The sequence below is a fragment of the Hippocampus guttulatus genome, chromosome 3 (assembly GCF_054856545.1).
Source record: "Hippocampus guttulatus isolate MCC_2025c chromosome 3, RoL_Hgut_1.0, whole genome shotgun sequence".
In the NCBI taxonomy this organism is placed as follows: Eukaryota; Metazoa; Chordata; class Actinopteri; order Syngnathiformes; family Syngnathidae; genus Hippocampus; species Hippocampus guttulatus.
This window is the reverse complement of record NC_141263.1, coordinates 10,711,519-10,731,966: the sequence shown is the minus strand read 5'-3', so window position 1 is coordinate 10,731,966 and position 20,448 is coordinate 10,711,519. Positions and strand designations below refer to the sequence as shown.

At 41.4% G+C, this 20,448-nt stretch overlaps 1 protein-coding gene across 1 annotated transcript; it reads left to right on the top strand.

Annotated features, from left to right (window-relative positions):
- Positions 1 to 6,961: 6,961 nt before the first annotated feature.
- itgb6 (integrin, beta 6) lies at positions 6,962 to 20,191 on the top strand. The gene is made up of 15 exons (XM_086106953.1): positions 6,962 to 7,142; positions 8,573 to 8,652; positions 8,743 to 8,941; positions 9,016 to 9,262; positions 10,403 to 10,568; positions 10,657 to 10,818; positions 10,912 to 11,007; positions 11,335 to 11,424; positions 13,102 to 13,236; positions 13,720 to 14,140; positions 14,227 to 14,449; positions 16,088 to 16,182; positions 17,496 to 17,609; positions 19,085 to 19,251; positions 19,563 to 20,191. The coding sequence occupies exons 1-15, from the start codon at positions 7,088 to 7,090 to the stop codon at positions 19,659 to 19,661; spliced, it is 2,349 nt and encodes a 782-aa protein (XP_085963079.1). The 5' UTR covers positions 6,962 to 7,087; the 3' UTR covers positions 19,662 to 20,191.
- The last annotated feature ends 257 nt before the right edge of the window (positions 20,192 to 20,448 follow it).

The window sequence follows — 20,448 nt, the reverse complement described above, 5'->3', positions numbered from 1 at the left end:
GTGGCAGGTTAATGAACACTCTAAATTGTCCTGAGGTGTGTGTGTGTGCGCGGATGGATGTTCATCTCTGTGTGCCCTGTGATTGGCTGGCAACCGGCTCAGAGTGTCCCCCGCCTACTGCCCGAAGACAGCTGGGATAGGCTCCAGCACACCCAGCGACCCTTGTGAGGATAAAGCGGATCAGAAAATGGATGGATGGATGAAAATGGATGGATTCTGTTCTAATGATCGATTTCATTTTCAGGTTCAGGGTGTAACCAATGATCTTAATGTATCGTCAGCATTTTTGCAGCAGCGCTACACAGAGACTGTAAGAGTCACAGAAAGACTTGATATAACCCCACCAACAACCCCGACGTGAAACAGTTGAGCATCTGCTTGAAATTGTCAGTCCTCCGGAATGCAAGAGCAAAACAAATTATCTTCCAGAAGAGGACGCTGTTTACTCCTAACTTGACAAACTGTTTGATCTTGTGACGACGGCAATCTAAATTCAGTCAGTAAAATGGGTGTCGTGTGTGTGTGTGTGTGTGTGTGTGTGTGTATGTGTGTGTGTGTGTTTGTGTTAGCTCATTCCCCAGAAGCTTTCCTGCTGCACTATTTGCAGCACAGAGCCTCAGTAGATTCATAACTCTTAGGTCGGCTCTCCCGACTTAAGCTCCGATTTAGGCGCAGCTGATCTCTGAGACATAAAGGCACCAGGCTCCATCTCTTACCAGTCAAAAGGGATCAGAAGCACCCAAGTGCGAGATTAGCAATCGCACCCTCTGCCGCACCCACAAAACACATACACTCACCATACCTGTCAACTTTTCGGAGCGCCAACCTGTATAAACTACCAAAAAAATCCTTATAAAGAGCAAAAAATCCTTATAACATACCAAAGCATTTTATATGTCAAAATAACGGCAGAAAAAACTCCACGAAATTTTCAATGATATTTATTGTAGATCTCCATAATACAATGTCTGGTTAATGTCTAATCATCATTCTACTTAGTGGCATTACTGTGTTCAGAGTTGTCCTGCGTTACTTTTTTCACCAACTCCAAATCATTTGGAGTTGGTGAAAAAAAAACGGAAATTTTCAGAATCCGTATGATTTGTGCAATACGGCCATATACGTTAGATTCACCACAAAATCCGTATGAACTATGGCTAAACCGTATGAGTTGACAGGTATGACTCGCACACACCGGATGAAACTGGAGATGACATTGGAGGGAGTGTGTTGAGACTGGCCACAAGCAATACGCTCTATTATTCACTTCCCTCACTTATGCACACGGATGGCTCCAGGGTCTTTTCTCTCGGCCCGACTGATGCATTGTGGGGGGGGGGGGGGGGCTGAGACAATAATTTTATAAATGTCTTTTAGAATATCAAATAAAGTGCTGGAGCTAACGCACCCCCTAGCCCTGGTGTAGAGCACCTTAGCTAGTTCAACAATAAAAATTCTCTCTCTCTCTCTCGCTCTCTCTCTGTCAGTCAGTCAGTCAGTCAGTCAGTCAGTAACAAACAAACAAACAAACAAACACCTCTCACATTCACCAAAAGTCTCATACGGGTCAAACTCTCTCATGCCCACACACAAAACTGACATGTAACAAAAACCTTTCAAAAGCATCTCACATCTGTCAACAAAACATACACAACAAAATCTCACAAATACATCTCACTCAAAACACACACACACATACTCACACAACCCTCTCAGACTCACTAAAAACCTGTCACACTCAGACACTAACCTCACATCCTCACGTAGACCCAAACAAATCTCTCCCATTATCCCCAAAACTCACACAGCATACTGTAAACCTAGAAGTTTACTTGAAAATGTCTCCAATAAATCAGTTACCTTGAAAAAACAAAGCACAAGAGAGGAAAACAGGTGGTTGTGTTGAATTAACTTATGAACTGAATTAACAAATACAATCGAGACACATATTAAAGAATTGTACCAAAAAACTCTCTCACTCACTAAAAACACATCCGATATAAAATTCACACTCACAAAAAACTTCCCACACTAAAAAAAAACTATCACACAAAGCAAACAACCTCTCACACTCACCAAATAAATCACACACCAAAAAATAAACTTATGCAGACCAAATAAACCTTTCTCACACACCAAAAACTTCTCATACTTGACAAAAACCTTTCTCACATATACTTTTTGACACTGTTTTGGGGGGGGGATCATATAGACAAAAACAGTGTTACACAGAAAAGCACGCGTGCTTGGACTCTCAGAACAATAATGATTCCCCTTTTCTCTGTGTAAGAAGGTTTTCATTTTAGTAAGAGCATTTTTTGGTGAAAAGCTTTTTTTAATGTGTATTTTTTTTTGTTATCAATCCCAACAATGAATTTTTGCTCTTTTGTGTATTGTCATGCATTTGGCACTGTATTTTTGACGCTCGCATAAATAAATCCAATTCCTGTGTGTGACACATTATTCAATGTCATCTCCAGGAATATACATCCACCTAAAACACACACAGATGTCCATCACATTCCGTTGTTAATGTCATCAAGCCTGTGAACACGTGGAACATGCCAAGTATCTGTCACTCACTCGCTCTCTTCCCTCTGCCTCTCGTTTTAATTCACCACAGCTGAAGGGACACATGGCAGTGATCCCTTGAGAAAGCCCAAGGTTAGACACGGGGCACCGACATTAAAAAAGAGGTGGGAGGGGGCGAAGGGGTGGTAGGGGTTCGTCTCAATGTTTAATCTGGTTTATTTACTGTGATACAATCAGTCATTCAACACGTGGGATGCAGAGTAATCTCCTATCAATGGCCTATCATTGTCATTCAAATAATTTCTGAAAAGTTTATGGAGTATAGATTAGATATCTTGAGGAATAGGTCAGTGGCGGTCAGAAACACTGACCTACATTTACGACCCACATAACTGTATTCATTTCATAGCGTTTCTCTTGCTGCATGCTTTCGGTATGTTGTGCATGTGGATGTTACTGTCCCATCCACCTAATCTGACCAGAGCTTTCAGAATCAGTAGTGACCATGTGACTTGTATCAGTAATGGGAAAACAAAACAATATTTCTGGCGAGTATGACGTGTTTTATTGACCTTTGTGTTTTTGAGACGTCTACCAGAGGGTACTTAATTGGGTACTAGTAGTAGATGGATCTTAATCAGAATATCAAGGATATCAAATAGCGTTTTTCTATTTAATTGGGTTATAGGTCTGCGATAGGCTGGCAACCAGTTCAGGTTGTATGCCGCCGACTGCCCGAAGATTGCCGGGATAGGTTCCAGCACACCCTGTGACCCTTTTGAGGATAAGCGGATCAAAAATGGATGCGTAGATGGGTGGTAGTTTTTTTGTTGTTGTCGTTGTTTGTTTGTTTTGTGTGTATGTGTGTGTGTGTGTGTGTATAAGAGAGAGAGAGAGAGTCAGCTTTTACTTACTAGGCAAACCTACGAGTGGACATTTTGGTCTGACTAGAAGGGTTCAGGAGACTGCTCGTGCAAAATAAGTGTGTCCTATTTGGCCATAATGGGCACTCCAAGTGGAAAATTGTTCAAGACACAGCCCTTACTAGAGCATCTGACTCTTCTACTAGTGCACCAAATTGTCTCATTTGTGAGGACAAAGTGTGTACTAGTATATGGACTTTAAGCGTGATATCAAGGATATTTAATAAATGCACTCCACTTTTACACTGAGTGAGAGGCAGAGTAGAGCGGTCACAGTCAACAGTTGCTACTGTCACTCACTGACATCACACACACACACACACACACACACGCACACACTCGGGCAGCGGGGGTCACACATGCTTCATAAAGGGCGCCGTTACAATGGCTTTTCTGTTTCTCTGAGCGCAGAGCTACGACACAATAGGCCCAAATGAATGCGCCGGCCTGATGTGGCTCCACTTCTAGCCATTTTTCACCAGATGACAGCAAGGACAACGCAGCCGGATGGGGCAGCATGTTTTCAAAGGACGCCCCTGAAGGTGAGCACCCACATTGCAGGCATCTCTGTATGCTAGTAGTAGAAGTAGTTCCTGTTGTTGTTGTCGAAAATATGTTTTGTGAGAGAATGATTGATGGCATGTTTAATTTGAATGAGTGACCTTCTTTCAAAGTCAGGTGGTCATGTGAAAATTAGACAGCTTTAGTTCCAAGGTGTTTTCTGAACTAACTGTAAAGAAGTAGAAATGTGTCCTCATTGGACCAGACAATTCAGCACATTAGTGCAACAGCTCGGAAACACTAGTAGAACTGGTTACTAGTGCCATTTTTTTCAATATTACTGCCACTTTTAGCCTATTAATAAGGTACACAGATTTGCCTTATTTATAGTGTTCTACTCGTACCCCAAAGATGTCCTAGCAGTGAGCACAAAGATCATCTTTATTTATCACAAATATGAAACTGCTGCACTAGTTACTATTAGGCCCAATTATGTGTCACACACAAGTAGCATAAGTACAGGAACTTTCACCTCATATTTAGTAGTTGTCCTAGTAGAATGCAGAAATGTCATACAACAGTGGGAAAAAAACATTAAAAAGTAACAAGTCAGTCATTATACTGGTATGCCAAAGTTTTTTCATAAATGCATTGAATTGTCTTTACAGAGCGCAAGCAGGGACATTCTGGGGAAAAAAATTCAGCCTGGGAATAGTCGTGGATTATTGAAAAAGTTATCATTGACGGTGGTGAGGGTAATACGGCCTGATCTTGGACCTGGTTGAATTCTTAGTGCAGCACAGTAGTTTCCTGATAAGGTTTAATTTCATATTAATGAATCTGTGCGCTAGTTGACATTTTTTCCACTACTGTTTCAGCGCCCATGACATTACAGTTTAAACTTGTACGATAGTTGACATATGCCATGTCACGAGTCGTGCTTGTAGCGTGAGGCAGTAAAGTAGAACTCAGTTTTGCCTCACTAGTAATTGTCTGTAGCTGTCCTCCAAGTACAAAGTACAGTATGTCCATGTGCACATGAACAAAACAATTTCACACACTGACGTTTCAAGGGTGGCAAGGTGGAGTCAAAATAGAGCATGATGACATTTCTGTACACTCGTAGGACAATTACAACTTACTGCTGTAATGAGGCAAGATTTTGCACTGGTTGACATCTGCATAACACTAATGCTAAAACTTCAGCAAAATTATGTTCACTAGCTGAATCTTATCACGTCACTAATTATACTAGTAGCACACAGCTGTTGCACAGTTTTGCCTAATGATTTACATGTAGTTGTCCTACTATTGCACACAAATGTTACTACCAGTGGTGAGAACAGAGAACCTATTAGTACATGGACCTTAATGGAAAGTCGCTGAAACATTTTTGGGGAAAAATATTACTAAAACACATTAATGCCACTAGTGTGCTCTAGTTATTCTACCAGGGCGCTGAATCATCTTACTAGTGAGGAGTTAACGACTATATGGACCTTAAACTGGATATCAACGACATCTAATCCGTTTGAGCATTCATGTGATATTCTTGATATTGAATCAATTCATAATATCAATTGTTCACACGCCTTTTATATCCTTGATACCCGTGTACTCGTACACTTCTTATCCTCACTGGGACAACTTTGGCATACTAATAGGACAATCACATGTTCCTAATGAGGCAAAACTCTGAATTTGTTGACAACTATGTACTACTAGTTTGATCTAACGATGACTAGCATAGATAGCAGTAGCCAGCTAGTGCTCAGTTTTGCCTGGCTAGTACTGTAGTTATTCTACTAGTATGCTCATTGAGGACAAAAATTAGTGAGAACAAAGTGTATACGGTACTAGTATATGGACCTTAAACTGCATATCTAAGATATGAAATAGATTCCCAAGTGTCTTTCCCTACTGAGTCGTACTGGTATGGTGGGCTGTGTGGTATGGGATCGGATTGTGGGGTGACAGATGGATGGGACTCCCCCAAAGAGATTGACATGGGCGTGGTGCTGAATGCAGATTCCTCCGAGTAAAGAAAAGCGCTGATATTTGCCCTGCAGGTGTTTATAGTTCAACACCTCCTCATTGGTGGAGCTGGTTTGTTTTCAAGGGAAGTTAAAAGTGAAGCCTGACAAATGGCTGGCGAGGCTATGATTCATATTCAGGTCGTTGGTGCTGTTAATGATTAATCGTTTGTTAAGCAATAAGGAAAGAAAGGCGTTATTTACAAATGGTGTGGCCTGTCTACCTTTTGTCAAAGTTCATTGCTCCTACTACTGAGCACTAGTACTTCACATACTGTACATGACACTAGAATTACTTTTAATCTCTTATTTTCAATTTCAAGTGACCATCAACTCTGTGAAGGCATTTTTATACATGTGCTCTTCTATTGGATGGAGTAAGACTGTTAAGATGTTCCTAATGTTGTGCTTGGTGAGTGTAACTTTGCACTGAAGTGATGTGTTTGTGCATGCATGCAAGTTACCATGACTATTTTTGTATGAGCAGAAATCTGTACCAAATATTGCATTTTGTCTTCGCTTTTTACGTGTATTTAGGAGAGAAAAAAAAATCTCCATTCCCTTCTTCACACAAATTAGTGAAATATTTGGTTGCTACTATTCCCCATGCATATCTCATCCCAAAGTCTACCTCTTGTTTAAAAATATATCCAAAAACAATGAAATGCAAGTAAATAACTTGATGAAATGATAGCCTACATGACTTTTTACCGTCCTAGTGACTTTCTGAAGTAATGTGGCCCGCGACCACAATGAAATCCCTTCTCTAATGCTGTGTGCATGATGGACTTTTTGACAGCGTGCAAGCTTCCTCATCATTTTCTAAAGCTTCCTCAATTAGCGTGCACAGCATGTAGATGTTGACGCGTTAGAAGTCTACGGAAGTCAATACAAAAGCAGCCCAGGTGAGGCCGGGAATCACCTCCTCTTCCTCCTCCTCTTGTCTTCCCCCCTCCTCTTTTGCCAGGTAAAAGTGCACGGCGGCGCGTCTCCTCCTCCGCACCACCTTAGTTGGAGAAGCGCACAGAACGAGGCTGCTGGACGCCTTTCACGCGTGTAAATATGAGACAAGTTGAAGTCACGTCACGGACTTACTAAATGGGGCTTCTCCTACTGGGCCTGATTCTCCGCTGCTGGATCACCACCGTGGAGGGTGAGCACACTACAAGAGTGTATTCTTGTGTGTATTCTGAGTGTGTAGTGTAAACAAAAAGCGCATGTGTGATACGAGATAACGACTATCCTCTTGTTTGCTCCCTCAATCGTATAGCCTGTTTTGTAATTTATTACACCTGGCCGTAGTAAAAGCAACGTTAGACCGTCAGCGCCGTTTATCGCGGGGATACTTCGAGATGCTCCCGTGATAGGTGAACATCTGCAGTTTCAATATCCCATCGAAAACATTTTTTTGATAGTTTTATCCCTCTCACATGCACCAGAAACATTCACATTTTATATTTAAAAAATTATTAAAACCAAGGTTATTAAAGTCAATAAAAACTAACGAAAAAACTAAAATTGAAAAAAATTTTTTTAAATAAACATGAAAATGCTTTTTTCTTTTTTTTGTCGCTCAATATCATACATGAGCTTTTGGGGTTCATTTTAAATGTATTTATTTTGGTGTTGTTGTACATCCATAACTACAGAAGAACAAAGGCCATTTTTCAGAATAGGAATTTACTTTTACATGATGCTTAGTGACCTTTTTTATGTTGCACTCAACAAATATGACATGTAAAAAATACTTCTAATTATAAAACTAATAAACTCTAAACTAAAACTTGCTCTAAAAACGAATTAAAACAAAAATCAAATCAAAACAAAATACAAATCTCAAACTATTGTAACATGAATTAAAACACATTTGTATTTTAATATCCCGGAAGACTGTCATTCACTATCGCCGAAGCATGTTTGTTTCAAGCGGTTTATTTTTCTCTCTCACTTGAAAGTTATTGCAAAACACAAAACAAAATAGAATTTCGCATCTTATATTTAAACCCCCAAATGTTCAACCCAATTTATCTAAGTACACTAGCATAATGGTTACAAACAGTATTATGTGAAATGGCAAAGATGCGTTCATGGAAATTAGCAAAGATGTTGTCGCATAAGCCTTCATACAAGTGCAACTCTAAACACATGCAGCAAGCCACACATACAATCTTAGCATACAAGAAGGTTGTAGTTCAAAGCCTTGATTGCTCTTAAGCATAGTGGTAGTGGTGTCTATTCGTCATTTCAGTGCAAGTAGTTACAAGCGGGGGGCTTGGATGATTCAAGTTGTTGAAGAGATTTATAGTGAAGATCCATCGACAGTTTGGTTGTTTGGTGTCAGTCAACCCTGGGTGGTTATTTGTTGCCGGTGTTGTGCTGCTAACCTTGCAAGGCTAGACTAGCAGCTCGGGAGCCAGCGGTGATTCTGTAATCACAGCCATCCAAAACGACTGACCTTTTAAATGATTAAAAAAGAAGACATCTTCAATCAGCACGAATAGCATAACACACGCGCACATGTACGCACATACACAAACATGTGTACCAAAAAAAAAAGTTTGTGTGTGTGTGTGTGTTTTGTAGGTTCATGTTCAGCTGATAGCGCTGCAACGTGTGATCTATGTCTCCAGCTTGGTCCACATTGTGCCTGGTGTACACAGGAGGTAAGCAGCAGCATCCTCAACCTCAGAACACATTCAACATCTGTGATTTTTTTTTTCATCGTGACATGATGTACATTTTCTTCTTCTCAGAATTTCACCGACTGGTTGTCAGTCAGTGAAAGATGTGACACACCGGAGCACTTGTTGGAAAAAGGATGTGCTGAGAGCCTATTGGAGTTTCCCATTTCTAAGGGAGAAATCCTCCAGAATCAACCACTCGGGAAGAAGAGTGGCAACCTGAACCTCACACAGATCTCCCCACAGAAAATGGCACTCAAACTACGACCTGGTATGCCATTTTCATATTCAGAGACATCTCTTTTCAGGATCTCCATGAAGCACATTGGCTTTATTTTTGAACAGGCAGTCAGGTGACTTTCCAGGTGAAAATCCAACACACTGAAGACTACCCTGTGGACCTCTACTACCTGATGGACTTGTCAGCGTCCATGTTTGATGATCTCAACATGATCAAGGACCTTGGCTCTACCCTGTCCAAGGAGATGGCCAACCTTACCAGTAAATTTCGCATGGGCTTTGGTTCTTTTGTGGAGAAACCAGTTCTGCCCTTCATCAAGATTACAGAAGAGGAGCTCGCCAACCCTTGCAGGTATCACAGAGGCGGCCAATTCTCCTTCTACATCGCCACAGTATTAGTTAAATTGACTTCAATCTGATCTAGGGGACCTGGATGAGCTTCAAGTTGACTTCATGTTCTTGAAAGAAGAGCAATAGCCATACTGCAAAAGTAGCGTTTCTAGTGGTTGTTCTAAGAATGCTTCTCAGAGCTTCTCTTTTAGAAAGCATTTCACATGTACTTCAAGGTGGCAAAAGTCGGAGGCTCCTCAATGGCACTATTGGTAAACAAACCCTTACATGTCATTTGACCAAGGCAGAGCATTTGAGGAAACGGAGTAAATGACTTAAATGGTTATTTGAGCTGTATTTTGAATGTGTGAAGTGTTAGTGAAAAAGAAGATGTTACGTAAGGTAAATTGTTTGGAAGTGAAAAAATTCAGACATAATGAATAAGAATGGACCGGCTAATTTACTTTTCTGTTCCTCTGATTAACTCATTCAGTACCAGCCAATTCTGGACCAAGTCTGAAAGTCTTTGGGAGTGAATGAGTTAATGGCGCACATGCTCTTTTGATGGTGAAATGGCGAGGCACACTGTCGTTTACTATCAACCATTGTTTTGCTAAATATACATTGCTATGAGAAAATGCCTTCCACCAACTTGATGATGGAGTTTGGTTTGGCTCCAAGTCGGTCCCCTGAGAAGTTGCCACTACGCCAACTAGGCAGTCTTGCGAGAATCTCAGCACATCTATTTACGACATCCACTCGATCCATCTTCTTCATCTGCCGGTTCCGTTGGATGAATTTGGACTTTTTTAAAGGAAAATGAAAAAAAAAAGTGAACCTTTCGGTGTATATCTAGTGGCACGAGCCCAATCACAAGTTTTTGTCATTGTTTCATTTCAGGTCATAGCAGGCGTCAATCACTCTTCTGCCACTTGAAAGTATTGTGGTACTTATTGCCACACATGCCAGAATTTGCGACTGTCTCAAAAAAACCCCCACCAACAAACGGGACACGTTTTCAGATTGGTGATTTTTTTTTTTTTTTGCAGATTGAAACCATCAGACTGTGACATATTACTCAACATGTAACATGTACAAACTGAGCTGAATCTCTGGAGATCATTTTTGAAATGTTTTTGCGGTGCCTTTATTTTTGTTACAGGAGTGCAGATGCGACCTGCTTGCCGACGTTTGGCTACAAACACGTCTTGTCCCTTACGAGCAACACGGTCAAGTTCAACGAAATGGTCTCGATGCAGCACGTGTCTGCAAACATTGACGTTCCAGAGTGTGGCTTCGATGCCGTCATGCAGGCAGCTGTTTGCGGGGTAAGGGCGACATTTCAGCTCAGACAGAAGAAGAGTGAGGTATGAGATGACAAAAGTAAAAGCAAGAGCAACGTTGTTTTCCTAATAGGACAGAATAGGTTGGAGGAATGATTCCATGCGTTTGCTGGTGTTTGTCAGTGATGCTGACTCACACTTTGGGATGGACAGCAAAATGGCCGGCATTGTGATTCCCAACGATGGCCAGTGTCACCTGGACACCAACAATGAATACTCCATGTCCACAGAGCAGGTTCTGACCCCATTCGTTTTCATTTTGCTCACGCCGAACTCTCCACGGCAACCAATTACCCCTGCTCTTCATGCTTTGTATTTTTCTCCTTAGGAGTATCCAACTCTGGGCCAGTTGATTGATAAAGTAGTGGAAAACAATATCTTACTGATATTTGCTGTGACGGAAAACCAGAAGCTGAACTATGAAGTAAGGTCCTTAAAGGATTCACGTTATCCAAGTACGGTGAACCACCATTTATTTATTCTGTGGAATATAAAGGTTCGCTATCTTAAGGCTAATACACGATGTGAACGCAATACAATGGCCTATTTGTAATTAGCTGCCGCTCTTCACATACTTGGAGCAGCAAGACATACAAACAGCATGTGTAAAATGATAACGATTGCTTTACGCATCATGATACAGGAAGAACACAAAAGATGAATGCCGATGTAGCGTCCCGGTTCACTGTACTAAAGATGCCAGCCTCGCTATTTGCATGAATGCATCTGCTGCTTTTTCCCACTGTCATAGAACTATGCAAATCTGATACCCGGTGCCACCGTAGGAGTCGTGGCCATGGATTCTCGCAACATCCTCGAACTGATTCTAACGGCATACAAAGTGAGTGTGAAGAAAAAGCTCATGGGTGGAAGAACTTTCCTAGGCGTTTTTCTTAAAATCCCTCTTTCATTCTTTCTCCTATTACGCTTCCTTACACCTCCCGGGAATTTGCGTCAGCATGTTCCACTGCAAGTCTTGTCTTGTCCAAGCTGTTTGATGTGTTTGTGTCTTACTCATTTTTTCTCGGCAACTTGTACTTCCTCGTTGTGCTTTTGTGCGTATCCAGCTCGCAATGGCAAACTTCCCATCATTCAGTGACAGTTCCGTGATTTGGGCACAATTCTAGTCTGTCTGCTAACTAAAGCGTGACCAAGAAGTGGAGACGTTCTAATTGTGGTGGTTTATGTATACACATAATCTTGGCAAGCAGTTTGAGCTTTTATTCCATGTGCTTTGTATCAGGTTTAAGGTCCATGTACTAATATGCTCTTTGTTCTCAGGGTGAGGACAATTCAATGCACACGAGTAGAATAATTCGGGTGCACTCTTGTAGAAGAACCATATTTTTCTCCACTACTGAATGATGTTTTTGCACATGAGTAGGATAACTTTGTTATACTAGTAAGACAACTGCATGTTACTGCAAAAAGTTGACATTTGTGTGTTACAAGTACTACTAACAATGAAGTAGATTTGAACTACCAAAATTTGTCATGTGTACAAGAGAATTTGATGAGAATTTTACGTCAACTAGTAGAATGTTATACTAGAGCACAGTTTTGCATCACTAGAAGGATGTAGTTCTATGAGTATGCCAAAGTTGTCCTCTTGTGAGGACAACGAGTGTACGAATATGAAGGATACTGAATAAATGTTCAAATGGCTTTTTTTTAAAGGTTCTAATTCCCTTTGTCCTCACTATTAATGTTTTTTTTTTCCTCACTCCTGCCTTCCATCCTTTTATGAGATTTTGACACTATTAGGACAATCTTGACATATTAGGAGTAAGACAATTATATTTCCATGTTAGGCAAAACTACTTTTTTGTTGCTTGGGCATTTTGTTGTTAGGTTGAAGCAAAGGAGGCTACTAGTGTATGAACTACACCTTCTAGTTGGGCCTGTTAGCGTTACTAGTCCAACATAGTAGTTTACTAGTATGGATTACTTATAGTGGCATTTGTAGTGGATAAAGCATTACTAGTTTGACACAGTTGTCCTGCGAGTTTGCTGTTGTCATTCTACTACAGTGCCGAATTGTTTTACTTGGGAGCACAAAGAACCTACGAGTACATGGACCTTAAACTGGACGGTAAGGATACGGAGTAATTGCTTACATGGCTTTCCATTATAAATTGATTTTATATAATCAATGTCGTCGCCTTTGTCTACCTAAGCAACTCAAAAACACTGCAGGCGTACAAATAACACAATTAGGCCGTTAAGTACCCAGACAGTGTGTCACAGTGTTCATTTGTCAAACGAGGCCTTTCCTTCTGCTCAGGTGAGGCATCAGTCTTTCCTCAGGTTATTTTTACAGCCCAGCACACCTGGCGTGGTGACTCATCCTTTAGAGGGGATAAAGACAGGAGGCGTTGCACATTACAGGTCACCACAAAGTAGAATTGACCTTAAAATACCTTGAAAGTCCGCTGAATGATATGATGACAGATTTCCTTGTGGCGATTCTTCCGAGATGTTTCTTTGAAAAAGACGTTGTGCTCATGCTGGTTTGCAGGACCTGCGATCAGAGATCGAACTGGAAGTCCTTGGAGACACCGAAGAGCTCCGAATGTCCTTCTCAGCTATTTGTCCAAATGGCACAGTCCTTCCGGGACTCAAACACTGTTCTCATGTCAAACCTGGAGAGATGGTCAGTTGTGCTCACACTTAATGTATTTCTCTCTCTCTATCTCTTTATCTGTCCATCTGTCTGTCTGTCTGTTTGTTTAGCCAGCTACCTGTGTCTTTGTTTCTATCTATCGACATTTTCACTGTCTGTCTGTTGGTGTCTATTCTTGTCGCCGTCCATCATCCCTCCATTTTCTCTTCGTCTCCTATCATCCTTGGATCCATTTTCTCTATCTCTCTGTCATTCTATCTGCCTATTGCAGGGGTGGCGGAGTCTGTTCCTCGAGAGCCCCAATCTGGCCTGTTTTAGATGTCTTCCTCCTCCAACACACCTGATTCAAAAGATCAGCTGATCATCGAGCTTTGCAGAAGTCTGATTACAATCCTGATCATTTGAATGAAGTGATTTGAAGGAGGGAGACATCTAAAACGGGATGGATAAGTGCTCTCGGGGACAACCCTAGTCTCCTGTAACTATCATCTCCTCCCCGCTCGTCTCTCTTAGGTGGTGTTCAATGTGTCGGTGGAGCTTCCAGGATGCCTGTCTGGAAGCCGACGCTTCTCCTTAAAGCCAGTGGGCCTCCAGGACACTTTGGAAATAGAATTGGAATCTCTGTGCTCCTGCGAGTGTGGGCGGCCTCCCGAAGCCGACAACAGCAGCCAGTGCACGGAGGGCCAGGGGACTTTCCACTGTGGCGTGTGCGAGTGTCAGCCGGGTTTCTCGGGAGCGGAGTGCGAATGCAATGAGGAAAGCGCATTGTTGAGCAACTGCGTGGCAAACAATGAGAGCGACATATGCAGCGGTCAGGGGCAATGCTACTGCGGAGAGTGCGTATGTGACACGTCCAACTTTGGTCACATCTACGGGCCTTACTGCGAGTGTGACAACTACTCATGTGTTCGCTTCCGTGGCGAGCTCTGTGGAGGTGAGCAATTTCTGTCGAATCATTTTATGGGATTATTCATGTGGTTCTGTGGTGAGCCTTTTCACATTAGCGTGTTTGTGTTTTAGGCCACGGGGTGTGTGACTGTGGGGAATGCCACTGCCAAAGTGGCTGGACAGGAGAGTACTGTAACTGCAGCAGCAGCAGTGATGCGTGCCTTTCCGAAGAAGGAGTCCTGTGCAGCGGCAGGGGCAAGTGCGAGTGCGGCCACTGTGTCTGCTTGGTATCGGGAGCGTCGGGGGACTTGTGTGAGAAGTGCCCCACATGTGGCGATGCCTGTTCCGTTGCAAGGTGAGAGAGAGAGAACATCCTGTGAGAGGTCAATTATTAGGATTTGATGTGTGGCTTTTTCTTTGTTGCCTGTGCCTTTGCAATTCGACATTGATAAATGTGGGCCTTAAAAAATTAATAAATAAAAATCTTTTGTTTTGTTTTTCAGACGTTTTGACATTTGACAGTAATAAAAAGAAAAGGCTAACGTGTCTTGACATTTGACAGCAAACCAAACACACCTAAAAGTAATTCTTTCAACTTCAAATTGGATAACTTTTTTTTTTAAACATACCCAAAATTCACAACAATGAAATTATTTTAAATGCCATTATTTTATGCAGGTGCTGTTCTGGATCAAATTTGACCTTTGTCTAAATTCAAATGGATTTTATATTTACCAGTGTGGGCTCTATTTTCGTAGACAGGTGCATGTGCGCGCTGATAAAAACTGTCACATCTTCATTTTCATGCTAAAGCAAGTCTAGTTTATGGTGTTTGGGAATTTGGCAGACCGCTGTGTGCCTTTCTGGGCTTTTCTGTTACATCTCCGACGCACCTGACAAGTTGGTGACAGAAAATAGACAAGACATTGGAGCAGCTAAAAGCAGATTGTCACACATAGACACACAAGGCAGTGCCCATTTCACAGCGGCCAATTATCCATCATCCGCAAGTGGAGATCTTCCTGCAGTTCCTTATAAATGTACTTGTGCCTGTCGTCAGCGAGTCCATAACGCCTCCTCCATTTGTACCTTGCGCCTCCCCTGTGTTCTATGTTCACTCCCACAACAGCGCAACCACCCATTTCCATCTACACGCATCTATGAAAATACCAAAAGAAATACAACATAACTCATGCGGACAGTTAGATTGTAGTTTGCACAAGACTTGCGCATGAAAATAGGGACTGCAAAGTTCATGTCATGTACTGTATGTACATATTTTTATACTACTAGTGATGATCTTCTTCAGGGAATTTGAAACAGTCCTGAGAACTGCCTGTGGTCCCGCCACATTTGCACAGGTTGCCACCGAACATGCGCCTGATGCTCTTCGGATCTCGAAATAGAGTGAGAACCATAATTCCCATGGCTGTTATTTTTTCACATCTTAGTTTAAATCGGACTTCACGTTATTTGATAGTGGATATTTTTAATTCAGAATAAGTGGTGTAAAACACATTCCCATTGTTCTTTAAGATTAATAATCCATTTATTTTTTTCAGGCTGATCTGCAGTTCATAATTTAATAAATTCATTCAATATCAGGATATTCTTGGCCCGAGTCAAAAGTGATCTCGTACATACTGAATGTGAATCCATGGGAAAAGAACAGCATGTAAGGGTTAAATGTGTTAGGTGTTGTATCCTTATACCACACAATCAGTCTGATCTGTCTTCTGTCCTGAGTAGCATATCAGGTTTTAGTGTCCTTGTTCACATGTCATCATCACCATCACCCTGCAGGTGACATCAAAAGGCAACTAATGTCTTCAACACGGCACTGAAGGATTTTCTTTCGCTATTGTAAAGTAGCTGTTGCCTCTGCAGCCATATGATAGCTCAGTTAAAGGGGATAGGGGTGGACTTTGGAAAATGGCGACTTCTACTTCTTTAGACAATTGGAATCTGTGATGGGCTTTTTATTTCATCCCAGGACATGTGTGGAGTGCCATCTGCAAGCAAAAGAGAATGCTGAGTTGTGTGAGCTAAACTGCAGTCTCCCCAACATTTACATCAACACAACAGCAGGTACATTACTCAGAAATGATCGTTCTTGAACCACACCAGCATTGCACCTCTTATTTTATATTATTTTATAATGGGACGCAGTACAGACTTTTTGCCTGTGTGTAATCAAATAGATTGTTCTCTTGAGTGCCTGCTCATATGAAAATCCATGTGAGCATTGATTTGATATTTTTGATATCCAGCCTAAAGAGGAAGTCAACACAAAAATGTTCTTTAAGGGAATATGTTCTAGTATTCTGATTAGTATTGCCTCTGTGGAATACGAGTTCAGCAGTCAAATCCACCCATTTATGTCCAATTTACGGGGCATCCACTTTTGCCACTTGCCGTCAACTGAAAATAGCATCACAGTTGCTAAGGGCTCAGGAAACAACCAATAATGGCTCACCTTCAGAAAACAGGTTAGCCGTGATTGATCATTACCTGTGAGGTCATTTTCAGCCGAGAACAAGTGTTAAAATGGCCACCCTCTGAGATGGATATAAACGGGTGGATTTTGCTGTTTAACTCGGATTCCTCAAACGCATTATGAATCAGAATGCAGTCTTTAGACTTGTGAAGGCACATCGAACATACCTGTATTCTTGTAAAGATTTTTTGGGGGTTGATTTCCCCTTTAAAATCATGTCCAATTTAACACAGTAGTAGAATGACTAAGGTGCACATGTAGAACAACTGTGTATTACTAGTTTTTTTTCTGCTACAGTACTTTAATATATTTCTGCATAAAGGAACAATCTTGGCACTCCATTTTAGGGCTAAAAACTCAGGCACATTTGGAATGAACACTTCGGCCTACTATGACACTGTATTGTAGTGTTAGTCAAGACAGTGTTACTTGGAATACAAAGTATTTTTCTAGAGGGTACTTGGCATAAAAAGTTGAGGAACCACTGCTCTATTAGATCGTGAGCCATGTCCTTTCAGACAGTGTCTGACAATGGCGAACGTATTCTTTACCTTGTTAAACAGGCCTTGCTATTGTGGTGCATGTGAACAACCGATGGAGCGTGGCTTCCTTTAAAGAAGAGATTATTTTAAACACGCTATACTTGTGCAAGCTGAGAGTGAGATCTCATCATCAAAGAGGATTTTTCAAATGTGAAACACAATAACACAGACCACACACATACACGCACACACACACACACACACACACACACACACAGATTGTCGTCTTTGATATAGAAATCACAATGACAGCACAACAGAGTCAAGCATATCCTTTTACATTCTCGCCTCAGTACTGAGAGGGAAGATGATATACAATTCATTGGTGGGTTCATTATATATATGTTCCAATTTCCTTTCAGAAGTAGACAAGAGCGCCTTTATGCAATGCACGTTGATCTCTGAAAATGAGTGCTGGATCTCGTTTAGTGTGTTTGGAGGGGACACAATGACAGTCTACAATCCCCACATGTACGGTAAGATGGACAACAAAGTATGCAGAGTCGATGGATGGATGGATGAGTATAGATGGTTAACACTATAAACAATGTATGTATATTAACATGCATGATGGTGATTGTACTTATTGTGGCTGTTGGCCAGAATCTCATATTTCAAATATGGTTAATTTCTGATTTTTTACCAAATGTCCCTACCTCATCTGTTAATTTGACACATTATTAATAAGTTTAAAGTGTTCAAAATAACTTCATGTGTAGAACAAATCCATTAACAGTCTTGGGCTCTGTCTGAGTAGTGTCGTAAAATTCCGCCTGTCCATCATTTCGTTTGGTATTGTGCTGCCTCAAAATTGAAAGTCTGGATGTTTTTTTAGACAATAATGAGTGACAATAGTTACATTACATACATTTGAGTAAGCCTGTTTTGTTAAAAAAAAAACCACCTACAATGCTTCAAGTGCAGAAGGAACTGGTAAGGCACGAAGGTTTTTGGCGTGCAGATTCATTTCTGTCCATTGTTTTTTTTTTTACAAGCGTTTGGGAAGATGATGCAACCATTGTTATTTACTTTTGTTAAGTATGGCAGGGTTTTGTCCGATCATTTTAATCAATGACCGTATAAATGAATGAGCAGGGTTTTTTTTTAACTTTTTGAATTTGCAAGCTGGTGGTGTTGTGCTGATGTTGGTCCACAATGCTAAATTACAGCAATATAAGATTTAGTACAGTACCAATTTGAAAATACATTTAAATGACTCACCCGCGAAACAAGAACGGCAGTCACACCTGCTTTTCTATTGATGGGCCTCCATACTTGCTTTCAGTCATAAGCACAATATTCTGATTGAATTAATTTTATTGGATTTGTTTAGGCGGCCCGGTTGTTGACTGGTTAGCGCGTCTGCCTCACAGTGCAGAGGTGCAGGGTTCGATTCCGGCATGGGCCTTCCTGTGTGGAGTTTACAAGTTCTCCCCGTGCCTGCGTGGGTTTTCTCCGGGTACTCCGGTTTCCTCCCACATTCCAAGAACATGCATGGCAGGCTGATTGAACACACTAAATTGTCCCTAGGTGTGAATGTGATTGCGGATGGTTGTTCGTCTATGTGTGCCCTGCGATTGGCTGGCTACCAATTCAGGGTGTCCCCCGCCTACTGCCCGAAGACAGCTGGGATAGGCTCCAGCACCCCCTGCGACCTTTGTGAGGATAAACGGATCAGAAAATGGATGGATGGATTCATTTAGGCAGAAGAAAAAAAATACATGCACTCTCAAAGTGGAACCTGTTCGACGAAAACAGTGCACATGTGATTTTCAGATTTAAAGCCTGTGCAATATTTTCCAAATTGATTTCTATGGGATTTCACAAGTCTCAGGAAAACTCTATGCTTCGTGATTTACATCCAGCCTCAGATTTCAATGTGTCACACATTTGTCACACAGACATTTAAAAAAAAAATGTCTACAATGTTAAATGTGATCATGTGTCCTAGGTTGTCCCCAACCTCCCAACATCCTCATGATCATCCTGGGCGTCTCACTTTCCATTGTGTGCATTGGACTGATCCTGCTGGCTGTTTGGAAAGTGCTGGTGTCAGTTCACGATGGGAAAGAGGTGGCCAGGTTTGAGGCTGAGATGGCAAAGGCAAAGTGGCAGTCGGTAAGATTCCGCAATGGATGTACCACTCATTTTGTATTTCCGCAACATTTTTTTCCACTTTCAAGGATGCTAATCTATAGTTTCTTCAGCATGTCAAGAAAAAGCAAGTACGTACTGTAATGCAAATGTAATATATATTTCCAATGACCGTTTCTGCAGCCCTAACTCTCCGCTGCAGAATGATTTATCAGAATATAGAAAAGGGGTTTTGATAGTGTCAAAACAACAGAGATGTCCCACAATGGTGAATAATGCGGCATGTTCATTTGACCCCAATATGAGTGCCGTGTGTTTTTTGTGTTTCTGCTTAGGGGACCAACCCACTGTTCAGGAGCTCTACATCTACATTTAAAAATGTTACCTATAAGAACAGAGAGCGGGAGAAGATGATTACAATGAATCACTACTGAGGATGAGCTGGAGGCAATGCCAACCAGCATCTGAGTGCACTTAGTCTTTGTTTGTGTGTTAATGTGTGTGCCTGTGTGTGTGTGGGGGGGGGGGGGGGCGCGCGCGCATGTGTTACAACAGGAAAGTGATTTCTCGACATTGTTCGTTTCTTTGTACTCTTGCATGAAGCTCTGAATTGGTTCAGAGTTGTAAGACAGAAAACTGACATCTCTGTGAACAGACGTAACTCTGTGTCATACATTTGCTGCTGTTTAACTGCAGTTTGCCTGCAGGTGCAAATGCACACTGACTAACACACTGATCTCGACTGTCTGTTGCCAGAACCTACAAGCTTCAACATGGCAACACACAGCTGGGAGAGAACACTAAAATATTTGAGTGGTCGACTACTGAAAAAGCAACTGTTCTCCTCGTTTTCATCCGATGAATGTAAATGTTAAGTTTATGGTTTTAAAATGTTTTTTTCTTTTATTGTAAAGTAAGGCTGAGCCTTAAAATGTTCATAATAAAATGGAATGGTGTGGCACAAGTTTTATTGCATCTACTTGACAGTCTCACAAAAGTAAGTACACTCGTTTTTGTAAGCATTATAGCATTGTATATTATATACAGGTATTCATATTTTCATGACTTGACAACACTGAAGAAATGACACTTTGATGTTAAGCAGTTAGTGTGCAGCTTGGGTGGCTTTCAATTTACTGTTCCCTCAAAATAACTCATAACACACAGCGTGTGTCTAAATCCCTCAGTGAAAATGTCCAAAATGTCTTTCTTTATTTTTCT

Bases quoted from the DNA above. Each gene is read 5' to 3' on its own strand.
- itgb6 (XM_086106953.1), top strand. From the start codon at position 7,088: ATGGGGCTTCTCCTACTGGGCCTGATTCTCCGCTGCTGGATCACCACC. The intron at 8,942-9,015 runs GTATGCCATTTT...ATTTTTGAACAG, and splicing joins GGCACTCAAACTACGACCTG to GCAGTCAGGTGACTTTCCAG. The intron at 9,263-10,402 runs GTATCACAGAGG...TTTTTGTTACAG, and splicing joins GAGCTCGCCAACCCTTGCAG to GAGTGCAGATGCGACCTGCT.